Source organism: Pistacia vera, unplaced genomic scaffold (genome assembly GCF_008641045.1).
Source record: "Pistacia vera cultivar Batoury unplaced genomic scaffold, PisVer_v2 Contig154, whole genome shotgun sequence".
NCBI classification, from domain to species: Eukaryota; Viridiplantae; Streptophyta; class Magnoliopsida; order Sapindales; family Anacardiaceae; genus Pistacia; species Pistacia vera.
Window position 1 is genome coordinate 610,158 of NW_022195619.1, and position 21,860 is coordinate 632,017.

Consider the following 21,860-nt stretch of genomic DNA (forward strand, 5'->3'; position numbering starts at 1 on the left):
ACTACCCCCTAAAAGACCCACTAACCATGCCATAGTGTTACATCATGCTGCCAAACCCACTAACATATGCCCCTACAAATACCATTATTCTGAAAAAATGAAATCGAGAGATTGGTTAGAGAGATGATGGTGGTCAAGATTATTCAACCAAGTACTAGCCCTTTTGCCAGTCTTGTGTTGCTGGTCAAGAAGAAGGATGGCAACTAGCCTTTTTGTGTCGATTACCGGGCACTCAACAACCTTACCATCCCAAACAAGTTTCCTATTCCCTCAATAAACGAACTTCTAGATGAGCTAGTTAGGGTAGCAATCTTTACTAAGCTAGATTTGAAATCCGATTCTCACCAGATTAGAGTGAGAGAGGAAGATGTTCCCAAAATAACCTTTAGGACTCATAAGGGGCATCATGAATTCCTGGTCATGCTGTTTGGATTGACCAATGTCCCCTCCACCTTCCAAGCTTTAATGAATACCATATTTAAACCAGTTTTAAAGAAGTTCATACTAGTTTTTTTTTTTTTTTTTTTTTTTCCAGATATCCTCATTTATAGCCCTAATTTAGATACTCGTCTTCACCATATGCGACAAGCCTTCCAAATCCTTACCAAAAATAAGTTGGTAGATAATTACAAGAAATGTTTGTTTGCCCGACAAAAATTAGAGTACTTAGGCCACTTAATTTCATCTAATGGGGTAGAGGCTGATCCTTAGAAGATTGATTCTATGTTATCCTAGCCAATTCCATGCACCGTAAAAGGGTTAAGAGGATTTTTAGGGCTAACAGGCATTTTGTGAAGAATTACGGGTTAATAACTCAACCCTTGACACAACTGCTTTGAAATGATTCTTTTGAATTTAATAACCAAGCATAACAAGCTTTTGTGGCACTTAAAATAGCAATGACATCGGTACTTGCCCTAGCAATCCCAAATTTTAACCTATCCTTTGAAGTTCATATCAATGCATCGAGGCTAGGCATAGTGGCTGTCCTGGTCAAGAATCTACACCCAATTGCTTTTGTTAGTAAAGCTTTCTCCTGTCAATCAGGGCAAAAATCAGTGTATACGAGAGAACTCATGGCAATCGTGTTTGCCGTCTATAAATGGAGCCACTCCTTATCGGGCATAAATTCATTATTAAAACAGACATGCGAAGTTTGCAGTTTCTGATAGATCAAAGAGTAAAGACACTAGAGCAACAAAAGTGGATTGCCAAGCTCTTGGGTTTTTCATTTGAAATACATTATCAACCTGGCAGCTCTAACCAGGTTGTTGACACCCTATCCAAAAGAGAAGAAAGGACTGAGATGGTTGCCATTTCTGTGGTGAAATTTTCAGACTTTGATAACCTGGCGTTTGAAGCACAACAGGATCCCAAGCTTCAAAACATCATCCAAGACCTCCTTTTTGATCCAACTAGTCGACCCTACTATTGTCTTCACCTAGGTTGCCTCCTCTACAAAAATCGGTTATTATTACCAAAATCTTCTAAATTCATTTCTAAGTTGTTAGAAGAGTTCCATAGCAGTTTAGGGGGAGGGCATTCAGGCTTTTTCAAGACTTATTTAAGGGTGAGTAATATAGTAATTTGGGAAGGGATTAAGAGGGATGTTCAAGACTATGTGCAGAAGTGCTCCATTTGTCAGTTAAACAAGCATTCTACTCTTAAACCAGTAGGTATTCTCCAACCTTTGCCCATTCCTACACAGGTGTTTGAGGTAGGGGTGGGATAATATGATTAATCGAACTGGATTAGGTAAACCAAAAATCGAACCGGTTATTTAGTTTTGGCAAAAAGCTAAATCGAAACTGGATCGGTTTATGGTATCAACCGAATTCAAACCGAACCAAATATTCGGTTCAGTTATCCGATTAACTGGTTTTCAAACAAGATTTCCAATTCAACCCTAAATTCTACATTTTTTACATTTTAGTCACCAAATTCAGACATTTATTACATACTAGAAACAAACCTTCTCAAGATCTAAAGAAGGATTTTTAAGGCCAAAGTGCGATGCAAATATTAGTAAAACTCAACTTTTAAATCAACTTAAAGCAAACAGAAATCAATGAGAAGATAAATGGAAACATGGATCAGCTATAGCAATCATCACTGAACTTTACTAAAGCCAACTACATACATGAACCCATTCCAGTTTCAATTTGAAGAAAACGAAGACAAGATGTTTGATAAGAGACTCTTATCCACATATCTGCATGGCCATAATGACTATTTGTATAAAAAGGAAAAGGAAGAATTGAAGAACTGAAGCGCATTTTTAGCTGCAAACTCTTTGGGAGCACCAGCCACCAAGATCCATACTTTTAGCTTACCTTGCTAAATCGACAGTGGATTACTAGATGTTCGTGGAGGTGGAGTTGTGGTCTTGCTGTTGTGGTGGTCACTAGGTTTTGTCACCGTTCACCGATGAGATAGGTTCATTGATGGTTTGGGTGAATGGGTGGTGGTGGTGTTGGCCATGGAGACTCTAGATTTGGAGTTTAACTAAAATACAAATATATTTTTTCTAAAACTCCTTTTCTTTATATACCTAGGGTTTTCCAACTTAAAACTGGTTTTAGAAACTGGTTTTCTGTTAACCAGTTTGGGAATACCCTTTAACTGAAAACCGAATCGGTTTTTCAATTTTCAAATTTTCACAAACCGAAAACCGAACCGGTTTGCTAAGAAACCAGATTTTCGATCCAGTTTTTAGTTCAGATTGATTTTCGGATAATTTCTCCCACCCTTAGTTTGAGGATGTTAGTATGGATTTCATTGAAGGGTTACCCAAAGCCAAGGGGTAGGACACTATCATGGTGGTGGTGGATCGACTCATGAAATATAGTCATTTCATGCCTTTGTGTCACCCCTACAATGCCAAAGAGGTGGTTGATGTGTTTATTTCAAACATTTTTAAGCTTCATGGTTTTCCAAAGTCGATTGTATCAGACAGGGATAGAGTGTTTCTTAATCATTTTGGCAAGAACTCTTCAAGGCAGCAGACACCATATTAAAATTCAGCTTTGCTTATCACCCTCAGACTGATGGTTAGATGGACGTAGTGAATCGGTGTTTGGAAGCTCACTTAAGATGTTTTTGTAACACTTAACCTAAGCAGTGGCCACGGTGGTTGGCCTGGGCAGAATTCTGGTACAATACTACATATCACTGCTTAACCAAAATGACACTTTTTAAAGCTTTATACGGTAAAGATCCACACACTCTACTCAAGTTTACAGATTTTCCATCATCGGTTGAAGAGGTAAATCAGCAAGTGGTTAAGCGCAATCCCATGTTGGATGAGCTTAAGCATAACTTGATTATAGCCTAGGGACACATGAAGGAAAACGTTGACTTACACCGCCAGGATGTCATTTTTCAACTAGGAGATCAGGTGTTTTTGAAGCTCCAACCATATCGGTTTAAGTCTTTGGCCAGAAAATTAAACAAAAAGTTGAGTCCACAATTTTATGGTCCTTTTACCATCTTAGACAGGATTGCACAGGTTGCATACAAACTGGAGTTACCACCTACAGCAAAGATTCATCTCGTTTTTCACATATCTCAACTCAAACGCAACCTGCACACTTTTGTCCCTATCCAACCACTTCCCTCGTTTATAACTGAGGACTTGGAACTCATTGTGCAACTAGAATCTGTGTTGGCAATCCGCACTTTATTAGGTGGCTCTAAGGAGGTCCTTATTAAATGAAAAGACTTAGCTCCCTTTGAAGCTTCTTCGGAAGCGTACGACGTCATCAACTACAATTCCCTCCATTCCACCTTGAGGACAAAGTGGCTCTTCAAAAGAAAGGGGGATTGATAGGCCTCCCATTAGTAAAGTATATCAATATAAAGGGCATAAAAGGAATAAGGGCAATAGGGTGATGGGTGTGTAAGGTGCATGGGTGCTAATGGCAGTTGGTTGGGTAACATTCACGTGTTAAAGGAATCAAGTTGTTAATAGAAGGAATATTTAGTTGAGTGGATTAGCATATAAAGGGAGGTGCGTTTAGGGAGAGGTTAGACATAATTTTACAAAGGTCATTAAGGAAGGTCCCTAGCTCCTCGAATGGCTAGGAATTATTTGTTCTTAGTTATTTTGCGCTATTGAAACCATTTTTCATTATCAATTATCTGATTCAACACAGTATTGGTTATTTTTAGATTTGATTTGTCTTTTCTTGTGCAATTCTTGGATTGTTTGTTGCTGGTTTTGTTTTAGTTTGATAGGGTTTCGATCACAAATCTATAATGAAAATGTAAAGTGATGTTGGATGTTAAAAACCTTGTCAAGAAACCCAGTGGGACAAAACTCAAGGGAAAAATAGTACAATGCACATATATCCAATACAATAAACCTTTAAAAAATCACCCATAATCGATGCTTCTCTTGGTCAATGCTCACCTCATAATAGCAAAATTAATTTAGTAACTTATTTAGCCACTGCATATCAATGTCATACACTAACTTTTCAAATGTTGATGTTGGTAAGGTCTTAGTAAATAAATCTACAAGATTGTCACTAAATATTATTTGTTTGACATTGATCTCTTGATTTTGCTGAAGTTCGTAAGTGTAAAAGAACTTCGGTGAAATATGTTTACTCCCTTCGCCTTTGATATATCCTCCTCTAACTTAAGAAATACAAGATGTACTGTCTTCATTTATAATTGTAGGAGTATTCGAGATACATGGTAACTTGCAAGTATTCTCGATATGATGGATGACAAATCTTAACCATATGCATTATGGGGTGGCTTCATGAAGCGCAAGAATGTCGAAGTGATTAGAAGAAGTGGCAACCAATGTTTGTTTTGTAGAGCACCATAATGTTGCAGTGCCATTGTATGTAAAACCATATCTCGTCTGCGAGTGGACTTTATGGGGATCAGAAAGGTATCTAGCATCTGTATAGCTAACTAATTTAAGATCATTAACAAATTTCTTTGAATAAAATAATCCCAATTCTTTTGTTCAACTGAGATAACGAAAGATATATTTGATCTCATTCCAATTTCAGCGAGTTGGTGTAAAGTTAAATCTTGCCAACAGATTTACTGCAAATGCTATGTATGGTCTCGTACATTGTGCCAAAATATAAAAATGTACCTATTGTATTTAGATACGGTACTTCAGGACCCATTATCTTTCCATCATCTTCTTTAAGACGAAATTGATCCTTTTTATGATCAAGAGACCGAAAAACTATTGGGGTACTCAAGTGGTTAGCAATATTGATGTTAAAGCGTTGTAGGATCTTTTTAATATAATTTGATTGATGGAGCAGTATTTCGTTTGAACAATGTTTAATCTGCAAGCCAAAACAATATTTTGTTTTCCCTAAATCCTTCATTTCGAATTCTCTTTTTAAGTACTTAACAGCTTTTGTGAGCTTTTCAAGAGTCTCAATTAAGTTCATGTTATCGATGTATAATGTCACAATGGTATAAAAACGCATGGGCATATAGGGTTATTAAATATTAACGTATCCTTCGTTCATCATATATTCACTAAGACGATTATACCACATTCGTTCTGATTGTTTTAACCCATATAATTATCTTTGCAATTTTATTGAATACATGTTCCTTTAATTTACTTTATCTACTTTACGTGGTTGACACTAGAGAGATGGGTGTGAAAAATATGCTAATAAATGGAGGATCACTGCTTGATCAGAACAACATGTCTGGGTTTGATTCCTTCATGATTTGTTAAGTTTCTAACACTGTGTTTGGTTCATTATTAATTTCCCTATTTTGGACCGGATTATTAGAATACCGTTTGGTTCATTTTTTACAAAACTCTATCCCCAAAACACAATTCTGACACAATTTTGAATTCTTCACTGCGAAAAGTGCATCTTCACAGCTTTCTCAGCTCTTTCTCAGTCTCCATTTTTTACCGTTACAATTTTTATTTTTCTTCACTTTTCGTGTCACTGCTTCACCATTTTCTGCACTTTTCTTCACTACATTCTTCACCATTTTTCTTCACTTTTCGTCACTGATTCACCATTTTCTACACTGCATCTGACTAAGGCGTGAACCATTTTCTTCACATTTCGTCACTGCTTCACCATTTTTTGCACTGCATCTGACTGAGGCGTGAACCATTTTCTTCACTGCATTCTTCACCATTTTTCTTCACTTTTCGTCACTACTTCACCATTTTTCTGCACTGCATCTGACTGAGGCGTTCATCAGGATCACCTGTGACCACCTGTGACCACTTCCTAAAGCCGTTGATCTTGTCACCATGAACCCAGATCTGTCACTTCTCTTCTCACGTTCGCAAATCGCAAGCTGTGAAGCTGATTTCTCTCTCAATTCCATGCCACTATTCTCCTTCTCATTCAACTATTTTTATACAAAGTTCGTTGATTAATTTTATTCGGCGAAGGTATTTTTCAGTTTTTTATTTCTATTTCTTTGACTTCGTGTGTAGCAATTGTTCTAATTGGTGGTATTGAACTTAATGGTAGTGGATGTTTGTGATAATAGAGTGATTAATGATGTGGTATGATGGTTCTGGTGGCGGATCGGTGGTAGTTTTGGTGGTTGTGGTGTGAATAAATTTGAATATTAGGGTTCAAATTGGGGGTTTTAAAAATTAGTCCTTTTGTCGCATTGTTTACTTGATAATGGTTGATATTTTTCACAAATTTTTTTTTTTTTTTTTTNGAATGAATGAGAAGAGCATTAGAAACGAGTTGATGTTTTGTGATCGTCACCCGATAGTTATTAGAAACGGGTTGATGCTTTGTGATCGTCACCCGATAGTTATTAGAAACGGGTTGATGCTTTGTGATTGTCACCCGAAAGTCATGAGAAACGGGTAGGTGCTTTGTGGTCTCCACCCAATAGTTATGAAAACCGGGTAGGTGCTTTGTGATCCCCACTCGGTAGTCATTAAGAGTAGGTTGGTGCTATGTGAACTCCACCCGACAGCCATGAAGAGTGAGATGGTGTTGTGTGAATGCCATCTGGCCGTACCTCCGGTAAGATGAGGCCATGACGTTAGTAGAAAACAATAGAAAGAAAGTGTGAGGAAGGAATTAAGAAAAATGGTTACGGGGATAGACAAATAGAGGGTTTACTTACTGAGCATTATTTTGTGCTCACCCCATCATTTTTCCTTTGTGGATGCAGGATCTAGGTGATGATGTAGTCGGAGAGGCGTCGGCAAGCGAAGAGCAATAGCTACACTGTTTCCCCTGTTTTTGTCTTTTTAAATGACATTTTGTAAATAATGCTCTTTGTGTATAAAAGACTTATTACATATAATAAAAAGAAAAGTTTTGGGCCCATTTTCTATTATTTTATGCAAGCATTTTACTAGTTTACAGCAGTTGTTACAATTAATGGTTTAGATAATGTGTATATGAAGACAACACTTATGTGATAATATGTCTCTATGTTGATGACATGTTAATATTTAGTACTATTCTGGATGTGATAATTAAGACTAAAGAGTTTCTTGCCTCAAATATTGATATGAAGGATAGGGGAGAAGCAAATGTTATTCCTGAGATTAAAATCATTAAGATAAATGATGGTCTTCAGTTATCACAACAACACTATGTTGGAAATTTCTTAAGAAAATTTGGGTATTTAGACAGTAAACCCGTCTCAACTCCTTATGATGGAAATACTCAATTTAAGAAAAATGCACAACATAGTGTGAGTCAAAATACATATGCCCAAATCATTGGTAGCCTTATGTACTTAATGAATAGTACGGGCCTGATATTGCTTATGTTGTCACTAGATTGAGTAGGTATACTCATAATCCTTATAAGAGCCACTAGATAGCATTAGACAAAGTTGCTAGATATTTGAAGGGCACCATTGATTATGGGCTAACGTTTGGAAGTACACCACCTGTATTAGAAGGATATTCCAATGCCAATTGAATATCAGATTCAGATGAAATAAAATCCACAAATGGTTATATCTTTACACTTAATGAAGGTGTTGTGTCATGGAAGTCTTCCAAACAAACTTGCATAGCTCGGTCTACCTTGGAGTCTGAGCTTATCGCCTTAGAAAAGGCATGCTTCGAGGCTGAGTGGTTAAGGAATCTCTTAGCAGATCTTCCCATTGAAACTCACCCTCCTGTTTCAATATCAATCCATTGTGATTGTCAAGCTGCAATAGTTAGAGCAAAGAGCAAAATTTATTATAGGAAAAGTAGACATATCCGAATAAGACATACCATTCTAAAACAGATGCTAGAATATGGGGTAGTGAGCCTAGACTTTGTGAAGTCAGAGTTAAACTTGGCCAATCCTCTGACTAAACCACTAAGTAAAAGGTTAGTGGAATACACGTCGAGGGGGATAGGATTTATGCCTAAAGCATAAGGCAAGAGTGATGGTAACCCTTCCTATGTGATTGAAGATCCCATGAAGTAGGTTCATAAAGGTAATAACAAGTCACTTGTTGTCTTGATAAGTATTATCAAATTTTATCTATAAAGAGTCCTTCCTATGGCGAGATAATACTGATTGCAGTGAATAAGGTTGAGTAAAATTACTCTTAACGAAATCCATAGCCAGCATAAATAGTGGTGTGAAAAACTGCAATTCACACCTGATGGAGGTTCACCTATGTGAGNTAAAGTTATTGCAAAGTGAGGATGCTAGGTATGTGGTTGAGTTGAGTTCCATAGAGAGTAAGGGAGAAGATATAGCGGAACCCATTGAACCAAGAGCTACTAATGAAGTAGATGAATTTAGCCACTTGTTCCAACACCTTACCAAACTACCCCCTAAAAGACCCACTGACCATGCCATAGTGTTACATGATGTTGCCAAACCCCCTAACATACGCCCCTACAAATACCACTATTCCCAAAAAATGAAATCAAGAGGTTAGTTAGAGAGATGATGGTGATTGAGGTTATTCAACCAAGTACCAGCCTTTTTGCTAGTCTTGTGTTGCTGGTCAAGAAGAAGGATGGCAACTAGCCTTTTTGTGTCGATTACCGGGCACTCAACAACCTTACCATCCCAAACAAGTTTCCTATTCCCTCAATAAACGAACTTCTAGATGAGCTAGTTAGGGTAGCAATCTTTACTAAGCTAGATTTGAAATCCGATTCTCACCAGATTAGAGTGAGAGAGGAAGATGTTCCCAAAATAACCTTTAGGACTCATAAGGGGCATCATGAATTCCTGGTCATGCTGTTTGGATTGACCAATGTCCCCTCCACCTTCCAAGCTTTAATGAATACCATATTTAAACCAGTTTTAAAGAAGTTCATACTAGTTTTTTTTTTTTTTTTTTTTTTTCCAGATATCCTCATTTATAGCCCTAATTTAGATACTTGTCTTCACCATATACGACAAGCCTTCCAAATCCTTACCAAAAATAAGTTGATAGATAATTACAAGAAATGTTTGTTTGCCCGACAAAAATTAGAGTGCTTGGGCCACTTAATTTCATCTAATGGGGTAGAGGTTGATCCTCAGAAGATTGATTCTAAGTTATCCTGGCCAGTTCCATGCACCGTAAAAGGGTTAAGAGGATTTTTGGGGCTAACAGGCATTTTGTGAAGAATTACGGGTTAATAGCTCAACCCTTGACACAATTGCTTTGAAATGATTCTTTTGAATAAAATAACCAAGCCTAACAAGCTTTTATGGCACTTAAAATAGCAATGACATCGGTACTTGCCCTAGCAATCCCAGATTTTAACGTACCTTTCGAATTCACATCGATGCATCGAAGCTGAGCATGGGGGCTGTCATGGTCCAAAATCTACACCCAATTGCTTTTCTTAGTAAAACTTTCTCTTGTCAATCAAGGCAAAAATCAGTGTATAAGAGAGAACTCATGGCAATCGTGTTTGTCGTCTATAAATGGAGCCGCATTCCTTATCGGGCGTAAATTCATTATTAAAATAGACCTGCGAAGTTTGCAGTTTCTGACAGATCAAAGAGTAAAGACACTAGAGCAACAAAAGTGGATTGCCAAGCTCCTGGGTTTTCATTTGAAATACATTATCAACCTGGCAGCTCTAACCAGGTTGTTGACACCCTATCCAAAAGAGAAGAAGGGACTGAGATGGTTGCCATTTCTGTGGTGAAATTTTCAGACTTTGATGACCTAGCGTCTGAAGCACAACAGGATCCCAAGCTTCAAAACATCATCCAAGACCTCCTTTTTGATCCAACCAGTCGATCTTCCTATTGTCTTCACCTAGGTTGCCTCCTCTACAAAAATCGGTTATTATTACCAAAATCTTCTAAATTCATTTCTAAGTTGTTAGAAGAGTTCCACGGCAGTCTAGGGGGAAGGCATTCAGGCTTTTTTAGGACTTATTTAAGGGTGAGTAATATAGTATTTTGGGAAGGGATTAAGAGGGATGTTCAAGACTATGTGTAGAAGTGCTCCATTTGTCAGTTAAACAAGCATTCTACTCTTAAACCAGTAGGTATTCTCCAACCTTTGCCCATTCCTACACAGGTGTTTGAGGTAGGGGTGGGATAATCCGATTAACCGAACTGGATTGGGTAAACCGAAAACCGAACCGGTTATTTAGTTTTGGCAAAAAGCTAAATCGAAACTGGATCGATTTATGGTATCAACCGAATTCAAACAGAACCGAATATTCGGTTCGGTTATCCGATTAACCGGTTTTCAAACAAGATTTCCAATTCAACCCTGAATTCTACATTTTTTACATTTTAGTCACCAAATTCAGACATTTATTACATACTAGAAACAAACCTTCTCAAGATCTAAAGAAGGATTTTGAAGGCCAAAGTGCGATGCAAATATTAGTAAAACTCAACTTTTAAATCAACTTAAAGCAAACAGAAACCAAGGAGAAGATAAATGGAAACATGGACCAGCTATAGCAATCATCGAACTTTACTAAAGCCAACTACATACATGAACCCACTCCAGTTTCAATTTGAAGAAAACGAAGACAAGATGTTTGATAAGTGACTCTTATCCACATGTGTGCATGGCCATAATTACTATTTGTATAAAAATGAAAAGGAAGAATTGAAGAACTAAAGCGCATTTTCAGCTGCAAACTCTTCGGGAGCACCAGCCACCAAGACCCATATTTTTAGCTTACCTTGCTAAATCGACAGTGGATTACTGGATGTTCGTGGAGGTGGAGTCGTGGTCTTACTGTCGTGCTAGTCACCAGGTTTTGTCACTGTTCATCGATGAGACAGGTTCATTGATGGGTTGGGTGAATGGGTGGTGGGTGGCGTTGGCCATGGAGACTCTAGATTTGGAGTTTAACTAAAATACAAATATATTTTTTTCTAAAACTCCTTTTCTTTATATACCTAGGGTTTTTCAACTTAAAACCGGTTTTAGAAACTGGTTTCGGTTAACCGGTTTGGGAATACCCCTTAATTGAAAACTGAACCGATTTTTCAGTTTTCCAATTTTCACAAACCAAACTGGTTTGCTAAGAAACCGGATTTTCGATCCAGTTTTGGTTCAATTTTTAGTTCAGATCGATTTTCGGATAATTTCTCCCACCCCTAGTTTGAGGATGTTAGTATGGATTTCATTGGAGGCTTACCCAAAGCCAAAGGGTAGGACACTATCATGGTGGTGGTGGATCGACTCGCGAAATATAGTCATTTCATGCCCTTGTGTCACCCCCATAGTGCCAAGGAGGTGGTTGCTGTGTTTATTTCAAACATTGTTAAGCTTCATGGTTTTCCAAAGTCAATTGTATCGGACAGGGATAGAGTGTTTCTTAACCATTTTGGCAAGAACTCTTCAAGGCAGCAGGCACCATATTAAAATTCAGCTTTGCTTATCACCCTCAAACTGATGGTCAAACGAAGGTAGTGAATCGGTGTTTGGAAGCTCACTTAAGATGTTTTTGTAGCACTCAACCTAAGCAGTGGCCACGGTGGCTGGCCTAGGCAGAATTCGGGTATAATACTATGTACCACTGCTTAACCAAAATGTCACTTTTTAAAGCTTTATACGACAAAGATCCACTCACTTTACTCAAGTTTACAGATTTTCCATCATCGGTTGAAGAGGTAAATCAGCAAATGGTTGAGTGCAATTCCATGTTGGATGAGCTTAAGCATAACTTGATTATAGCCTAGGGACACATGAAGGAAAACATTGACTTACACCGCCGGGATGTCACTTTTCAACCAGGAGATCAGGTGTTTTTGAAGCTCCAACCATATCAATTTAAGTCTTTGGCCAGAAAATTAAACAAAAAGTTGAGTCCACAATTTTATGGTCCTTTTACCATCTTAGAGAGGATTGGACAGGTTGCATACAAACTGGAGTTACCACCTACAGCTAAGATTCATCCCGTTTTTCACATATCTCAACTCAAACGCAGCCTGCACACTTTTGTCCCTATCTAGCCACTTCCCTCGTTTATAACTGAGGACTTGGAACTCATTGTGCAACCAGAATCCGTGTTGGCAATCCGCACTTTATTAGGTGGCTCTAAGGAGGTCCTCATTAAATGAAAAGACTTAGCTCCCTTTGAAGCTTCTTCGGAAGCGTATGACATCATCAACTACAATTCCACCTTGAGGACAAAGTGGCTCTTCAAAAGAAGGGGGGATTGATAGGCCTCCCATTAGTAAAGTATATCAATAGAAATGGCATAAAGGAAATAAAGGCAATAGGGTGATGGGTGTGTAAGGTGCACGGGTGCTAATGGCAGTTGGTTGGGTAACATTCACATGTTAAGGGAATCAAGTTGTTAATAGAAGGAATATTTAGTTGAGTGGATTAGCATATAAAGGGAGGTGCGTTTAGGGAGAGGTTAGACATAATTTTACAAAGGTCATTAAGGGAGGTCCCCAGCTCCTCGAATTGCTGGGAATTATATGTTCTTAGTTATTTTTGCGCTATTGAAACCATTTCTCATTATCAATTATCTGATTCAATACAGTATTGGTTATTTTCAGATTTGATTTGTCTTTTCTTGTGCAATTCTTGGATTGTTTGTTGCTAGTTTTGTTTTAATTTGATAGGGTTCCAATCACAAATCTATAATGAAAATGTAAAGTGACGTTGGACGTTAAAAACCTTGTCAAGAAACCCAGTGGGACAAAACTTGATCAAGGGAAAAATAGTACAATGCACATATATCCAATACAATAAACCCTTAAAAAATCACCCATAATCGATGCTCCTCTTGGTCAATGCTCACCTCATTATAGCAAAATTAATTTAGTAACTTATTTAGCCGCCGCATATCAATGTCATACACTAACTTTTCAAATGTTGATGTTGGTAAGGTAGTAAATAAATCTACAAGATTGTCACTAGAGATTATTTGTTTGACTTTGATCTCTTGATTTTGCTGAAGTTCGTGAGTGTAAAAGAACTTCGGTGAAATATGTTTACTCCTGTCGCCTTTGATATATCCTCCTCTAACTTAAGCAATACAAGTTGTACTGTCTTCATTTATAATTGTAGGAGTATCCGAGATACATGGTAACTTGCAAGTATTCTCGATATGATGGATAACAAATCTTAACCATATGCATTCTGGGGTGGCTTCATGAAGCGCAAGAATGTCGAAGTGATTGGAAGAAGTGGCAACCAATGTTTGTTTTGTAGAGCACCATAATATTGCAGTGCCATTGTATGTAAAAACATATCTCGTCTGCGAGCAGACTTTATGGGGATCAGAAAGGTATCTAGCATTTGTATAGCTAACTAATTTAGGATCATTAACAAATTTCTTTAAATAAAATAATCTCAATTCTTTTGTTCAACTGAGATAACGAAAGATATATTTGATCTCATTCCAATTTCAGCGAGTTGGTGTAAAGTTAAATCTTGCCAACAGATTTACTACAAATGCTATGTATGGTCTCGTACATTGTGCCAAAATATAAAAATGTACCTATTGCATTTAGATATGGTACTTTAGGACCCATTATCTTTCCGTCGTCTTCTTTAAGACGAAATTGATCATTTTTAGGATCAAGAGACCGAAAAACTATTGGGGTACTCAAGGGGTTAGCTTTATTGATATTAAAGCGTTGTAGGATCTTTTTAATATAATTTGACTAATGGAGCAGTATTTCGTTTGAACAATGTTTAATCTGCAAGCCAAAACAATATTTTGTTTTCCCTAAATCCTTCATTTCGAATTCTTTTTTTAAGTACTTAACAGCTTTTGTGAGCTTTTCAAGAGTCTCAATTAAGTTCATGTTATCGACGTATACTGTCACAATGGTATAAAAATGCATGGGCATATAGGGTTATTAACGTATCCTTCGTTCATCAAATATTCACTAAAACAATTATACCACATTTGTTCTAATTGTTTTAACCCATATAATTATCTTTGTAATTTTATTGAATACATGTTCCTTTAATTTATTTTATCTGCTTTATGTGGTTGACACTAGAGAGATGGGTGTGAAAAATATGCTAATAAACGGAGGATCACTGCTTGATCAGAACAACGTGTCTGGTGTTTGATTCCTTCATGATTTCTTAAGTTTCTAAAATATTAGAAAATTTCTCTAACATTTAACAGACATGTTTTCACTAATTTTGAAAACTAAACAATAGTATTCGATGCTAAATTATGCATTATATACTTTCAACTTGAATACTAATTTCTAAAATCTTATATTAAGATTGCAGACCAAACAAATTCTAGACCTTGCTAAGAATTTGTCAAATTAAAGATATCTTTACGTATAATGTGATGAAAACAGTGAAAATTACCACCCATATGCCTAAATCATTGTGTGTATTTTGGATCTTATTAATGTTACAGATTTCGTCCAAAGAAATTAGAGAAACAGAGAAAGAATTCTACTAGCTAGCATATTAAACTGTAAGATCAAATATCAAATACAAGGTTCACAGTACTTCCTAAAACTCATTTAACCTTTCTAATTAGTGTCTTCTCTTCTCATTTGTATTGTTTGTATATCGCGGAAGCTATAGTACAGGCAGTGAAGTAGTACACAAAAAACTACAACTGATCCGAATCATCAGGGAAGATTTCTCCATCTCGACTACATGTCCTGTGCAATTAGCTGGATATACAGGGGGGGAATATATCAGTGCAAAACTGCAATATCTATAATCGCCCATCCAACATGCAAAGCTTCTCAATGATATGGGCACCCTTGTCCTGCTGTGGCTTCTTCACCGGACGTAATTTGATCTCATAAAGCTTCGGCCACAGTTTACCGGTAACTACAAGAGAGTAGAGTTAGGAGGTGTACATGGACAATCCAAAACCAATATTTCAAGATACTGTTATATATCACACAAACTTTGATGTAGGAAACATTTTTGCCTATAAATTATAATAACCAAAGCCATTCACATTTCCTAACATTGCAAATAAGACTATAGATTTTGGAAAGGCAGATACTATGGAGTCGTTAAAACAGACATTAAGGGATAACATACAAGTAGAAGAAACAATGTGCGAGACTATGAGTAATATGAATATGACGATTGACCACTTTTAAAATACCGAAGGACATACCAATCAAATTGTATATTAAATTTTGAGGCAACTATATCAATCATCATTTTTATTATGATGAATATATCTGTTGAAAAAGAAAGGAGATCTTGTACTAGATGATGGGATGCATGAAAGGCAGGCAAGAAACGGTGGGTATTTCGCAGCACCAATCAACTACAAGTTGGGTAAAAACCAAATCAAACAATTTGGCCACAAGAACTAAATACCAGTAACTGCATCAATGAGGAATATGGTTCAGGTTACAGTGGTAAAAGAAGACAGTAAAACCAAAAAATGTGCTCTGGCTAGAGTAGAGAGAGAATGGATGCCAGCATATAGATTACAAAAGACATAGAAGTAATAATCATATGCTTAAGCAGGATAATAAAACAATATTTGTGTTGCTAAATCCAATAGTTAGAACAAATATTCATTAAATTAAATAGATTCCAGCACTTCAGCCTGTTGTAATCAATATATCTATCTAAATGAGGATTTATTAGGTTCCTTTTTCCACTCAACAGTGTTCAACATGCACCTAAAATCAGGCATCAAATATATGATAATAATGATAATTTGGAGCAAGGACACAAAATCTATTACCAAAAATGCGGCTTTTGTTGCGATCCCATGCTATGCCATTCAAAACATCAATACCCTACAAGGTAGTGCAATTCCAACTCAAATTAATTATGAAAGTGAAAGAACATAGATATTTTCTATATAACAATTTAGGTGGGATCTGACAGAGAAAGGATGATAGTAGTGCTTAAAAATGCTCAAGAATTCTTTTTTAAGAATTCCCTTCCTCTTTCAAGTATCCAGATGGTCAACATTCTAGCACAAGCCAAATTAAGAAAAAGTAGCACCATATTTTCAAAAGAAAAGAAAATGAACATATTATATTTGGTTTTATGCTTACATTATACCCGGCTGCTATTAAACCTTCCCTGCAAGACAAAATGGAAAATTAAAAGCTCTGAAGCAAAATGATTTAAGAAAAAAGCTTATTTACAGATTATTTGATTAAGGATATTATCAGATAATCCATTAGAAGAAGGGAAATATAAAACAAAACCTTAAACTAGGAAGCAGAATCCATCCAAGCACCATACCATCCTCATGAGAGATTCTAGCAATGCAGTCAGTCTACAATGTAAGAAATAGTAAATATCAGACAATTTCATTAAAGCTACACCATAAATAGCTTATTCTAAACAAGAAGAAAGTGTAATGCTCTATAAAAATATCCAATCATATCACGGTTTTCCTTACTAAAGGCAAACCACAATTCCTAATACTCAATTTCAAAAGTAAATTTTGTGATTTCCTGGAGAATACTCAACATTTCTTGGGTACTATGTTTAATAGAATATGATGATAAAGAACTTGAAAAGGGCTCATCACATAAGATTGGTAAACATGGTAGGTTACAATTTCAAGCCTATCCTCACCATTGTACTTATTCAAGAACTTCACATTATATATCTAGACTCCACCATATTAATATTCCTCATTTGATATTTATGCTTCATAAATTAATGGCCTGTCTTTCTTTGGTTTCTTTTGTGCTGCATGCCAGCAAGCAATTAATATTCTAAGCCCTCCATCTCTCTGGTCCTTTCTTTCTCTCGTTTTGGACTAATGCCAATGCCTTCTCCAAATGGATGGAAATTTCTGATCATAAAGAGCTTGCAAATAAAGAATGCATAGGCAAGGGCATACCATCCAAACATTTGCCCAAACTTCACCATTTATGAACTCTAGTTCATTGAGGTTCCGTATTTCTCTACCTTTGTATTTGACAACATTTTTTCTGATAACTGCATCAAAAGCAACTCAAATTCAACAATAAAGTAAATGAATCAACATAAATACAATCAGAAAATAAAGATCAAACCACAAACTATTGCCTAGTGTGCAACTAAAAGGTCGGTTGAAAAAAGTGAAGGCTATGATAGTACCAGAAGTCTAAGTAACTCCGTAGGATTACAAACCAGTTTATTTGTTCCAATACAACAGTCAAGAGACAATATGTATATTCAAAATTATTAAAAAAAAAAAAAAAATCGGCACTAANATAAAGAGCTTGCAAATAAAGAATGCATAGGCAAGGGCATACCATCCAAACATTTGCCCAAACTTCACCATTTATGAACTCTAGTTCATTGAGGTTCCGTATTTCTCTACCTTTGTATTTGACAACATTTTTTCTGATAACTGCATCAAAAGCAACTCAAATTCAACAATAAAGTAAATGAATCAACATAAATACAATCAGAAAATAAAGATCAAACCACAAACTATTGCCTAGTGTGCAACTAAAAGGTCGGTTGAAAAAAGTGAAGGCTATGATAGTACCAGAAGTCTAAGTAACTCCGTAGGATTACAAACCAGTTTATTTGTTCCAATACAACAGTCAAGAGACAATATGTATATTCAAAATTATTAAAAAAAAAAAAAAAATCGGCACTAACTGTTGAATATAAGAGAAACCTTTAAATGTTTGAGGGTCAATTTGGTACAATGTTGAAGAACCATCACTTCCAAACAGAACTTTTCCGTCAGTAGCAAGCCCCCAACCATCTTTCATCTGATGATTAAATTCCTCAAGCTGCAATGTGTACAACATATGAAAAATATTACAGATCAGACTAGCAATCAAATAAGCACTATAAGACAAATGCACCTAATTTCAAAACAAAATATCAAAGGAGAAGCAAAATCTAGCTTGCACATTGTGGCAAAGACAAAACATCATTTCAACCAAAAAATTAGACTTGGATGACATAAGAAGACACAGCTAAAAAAGTTATGCTGTTTTTGAAGATGATACTCTCTACAATCACCCAATTGACACATGCAGAAAAGAACAAAATTAGTTCAAAAATTGGATTCCAATCCAAGGAGGAAAGCATAAAATCATCTTTGTTTAGGAATTCAAAATAGCATATTGCAAGATCCCATTTATTTTATTACCTAAGAGGTAACACTCATTAACTATTTAAAAAAAAAAAAAAAAAACACACAACAACAACAACAACAACAGATTTCCACTTGACAAAAACGCTGATTATTTTGATATAATTTTAGAAACTATTCCAACAAATTACAAAGTCATATTCACAATTAACATTATTCATGTCAGACTTCCTCAAAGTTCTGAGTTGAATTTTAGGTCCGACCTATGGAAATTAGCCATTTCAGAAGTTAAATTATTTCAAGAAAAGATAAAAACAAATCAGAATCTCCATAACAAGATGTGTGCATATACATTCAAATACAAACACAGAAGGGGGACTCATTTGTAGTGTGTGGAATTTATGAGTTTATAGAAACATGGAATTCACTTGTATTCATTGACTTCTATCTTTCGCTAAATCAAGAGGATAACTACTTAACAACCATGACAAAGAACCAATTATAGCAGAAAAAGGATGAGAACAAACTTTGCTTAAATTATATCGATCATATATGAAACCTTTTTGCTTCAACCAAGTTACTTGGAATAGCCTACAAAAGAAAATGAGAAATTAATATATTAGCATTGTTACTGTTTAAATGCTACAGGCGCTACAAGTATGATGTAACTGAATGAAGACAAAATTGAACAACAATCATGAGAAAAGCAAGATCGTGCAAGATGAATACCATACAGCACAGATTAGTAAATAGACATGGATTATTTGGTCACCACCCAAGAAAAGCTTATTAGTAATAAAATAAGTTGTTTTACGTCTACTAAGAAAAACACAAAATTCAGGCTATTCTAATAAGCTATTTTCAAGCTTTTAAAGTTTTTGAATGTCAGATATATCCCACATTATTTTTGGAAAGTGGTCATCGAACCTACAAAGCTTAGCTCACAGCAGAACAAAGCTGCTTATAATTTAGAATGAAGCAGAATTGTGTGAAAAAAGCAGAATAAACCTAATCAATATGTTTGGTTCTACACACACCTTTCCCCAAAAAGAGTTAAGCCCTCCCCGAAATATGAATCATCCATCTTTTGGAAAGCCTCAGCCTGCATACAGCAAACACAATAGATGCTTCGTTAACAATTATATAGTTTACCTTGTCACAACATTACATCTAAGCACAAGAAAGTGATTAGTCAATTGGATTTAGCACGATATGATACTACATCAATCACTCGTATAGAGATATTATGCCATCAGTTTATATAAGAGACAATATAGAATAGCTCATCTCGAACTATTTACATCATTCGTTTAACATGATGGAGAAAAGATGTAGATGAAAAGAAAGATTCCATTTAAAGAAGTCAGTATAAGAATTTAAGGATATGGTATCTATACCTTCCCAGTCTTGAGAGCTACTCTCCGAACAGATGACTGTAACAGAAGAGTAAAAAGGTCAAAGGTGAGTTATTAAACAGTAGTTCAGCAATGAAGAAAGCATAATATGCAACATATAACAAGATCGGAAAGGTATCAATTTGCTCAAAACGTACAAACTACTAGTAATATGTATATAAACAAGGAGAGCAAACTTACCATCCCATAAAGACCAGTTGACTCAAATAAGGTATCATCGTCAACATATAGAAGCCCCTGAAAGCAAACAAGCAGAATGTTAACTGATTCCATAAAAATATAAGCAATTTACAGAGAAAGGAATAATGCCCTCTGCATGATAACTGAGTTATTCTTATATTTTGTATTGTACCATGGAATTAGAATCTCAACTTGAATAAGTGGAACTATAGAAGCCCATGTCTATTTTTCGTTTCTTAAGGTGTTCCAATTCCAATCCTATGTTCAAATTCCATGCCAACATACTCAATTCGTTCCCTCAATGTATTCCTTTGGATCCAAAAAAATTAGCATTAAAAATGGAAACAAAGGAAACAGAAATTCACGAGGTAGCATCGAAATTGGAACAAAAGAAGCAGCAATTCACGCGGTACCAATTCGCTAAGGGTTTCCCATTGCTACAAATTCCAAACTTAACATCAATCACCTTTTCAATATGAGTTCCTGATTATTAACAGGCCATTCTAGTAACTTCATAGAAATCGTTAAATGTTAAAATCAAAATAAGTAATTACCTGAGTAAAGGCTCTGGGATCATGAGGAAACTCGTTGACAACTTGAATGGAGTAAATGTTGGGCCAGTAATCACCATGTCGGACAAACTTACTCCACATCTCAGACGAAATGCTTAAGGCAACCATACCACAAACGATTAGAAAGATTAAGACTGCTGCAGGGGTTCTTCTGTAACTGAATCGAACCAAATGAGAAGAATCCATGCATGAAGAAGAAGAAAACGACGACGTAGAGAGATTCGGGTTGGAGTTATAATTAAATCGCTTATTGAATTTCTTTTTATTTGATCTGCTCGCCATGATCAAATGGTTTCATCAAGGACGATTAAGGTAGAGACAATTCAGTAAGTCGCCAAAACCGCCGAGAGTCTAGGCCCCACTTTCTCACCTACTAAACAAACTTCAAATCTATTTGAAACATATTCACGTTAAGAAATGTCAACACTCAACAGACAGCAGCGATATTTTTTATTTATTTATTTTTAAAATAAAACAGTCAGTGTCTAATTGATTTTTTTCTCATTTTCTTGATTTTTTTTCATTTAAAAAATACAAAATAAGAGCGGTTTTACTCATTCCCACAAAATCTCTTTTTTAAGTTCCAACAAATTATTAAAATATATTTCTTTTAAATTTGAAATTACCAAAGAGGACATTTATTCTCTGAATACACCCCATATATTAAAGAATTATTTTTCTCAATTTCCTAAGCCCTTTGTTTTTTTTTCTAAAACTGTAATTTGAAATTTTTTGTTTGAAAATTAGGTTTATTTTTCCTAATTTCAAACTTAATTAGGTTTTTTATTTTATACTATTTTTCTCAAATCAAACTTAATTAGGTTTTTTCTTTCAATAATGCTACAGACACTAGGATTCTACATCGACTTACATGGCTCGTGACTCACAACAGACATATTTCACGTTCAAATTTTTTTTTCCACTGAACGGCCGTTCATCAACTATGGACGGTCGTTCACTTACATGGACTCCCGTCTATATTATATGAACGGGAGTCCATGTACTATGGACGGGCATCTCCATTTAAAAGACGTCCGTTCATCAATAAATAGAATAAAAAATATAAACAAAATTAAGAGACGATTGTCCATAACTTGGGGATGGCCGTCCCATAAAAAGGAGGGGCGTCCACATATAATGGACGTTCGTCCAACATTTAAATAATAAAATTTTTATAAACAAAATTAATGGACAGGCGTTCATATGGTAATGGATGTCCGTCCATTAACAATGGTTTTAAAAAATTTTTAAAAATTAAAAGACGTCCATTCATCAATTATGGACGACCGTTCC

At 35.8% G+C, this 21,860-nt stretch overlaps 1 protein-coding gene across 1 annotated transcript; it reads right to left on the reverse strand.

Annotated features, from left to right (window-relative positions):
• Positions 1–14,656: 14,656 nt before the first annotated feature.
• Positions 14,657–20,969, reverse strand: LOC116124643 (glutaminyl-peptide cyclotransferase-like). The gene is made up of 11 exons (XM_031410368.1): positions 20,550–20,969; positions 19,996–20,052; positions 19,798–19,833; positions 19,438–19,502; positions 18,928–18,991; positions 17,975–18,092; positions 17,610–17,698; positions 16,557–16,627; positions 16,401–16,428; positions 16,082–16,136; positions 14,657–15,198 (listed from the first exon to the last, which is right to left on the reverse strand). The coding sequence occupies exons 1-11, from the start codon at positions 20,847–20,849 to the stop codon at positions 15,080–15,082; spliced, it is 1,002 nt and encodes a 333-aa protein (XP_031266228.1). The 5' UTR covers positions 20,850–20,969; the 3' UTR covers positions 14,657–15,079.
• Between the last annotated feature and the right edge of the window lie 891 nt (positions 20,970–21,860).

Coding starts and splice junctions, on each gene's coding strand:
- LOC116124643 (XM_031410368.1), bottom strand. CDS start 20,849: ATGGCGAGCAGATCAAATAAAAAGAAATTCAATAAGCGATTTAATTAT. Junction 18,992..19,437: donor TTAACTCTTTTTGGGGAAAG/GTGTGTGTAGAA, acceptor TTTCTTTTGTAG/GCTATTCCAAGTAACTTGGT. Junction 16,137..16,400: donor TAATAGCAGCCGGGTATAAT/GTAAGCATAAAA, acceptor ACTACCTTGTAG/GGTATTGATGTTTTGAATGG.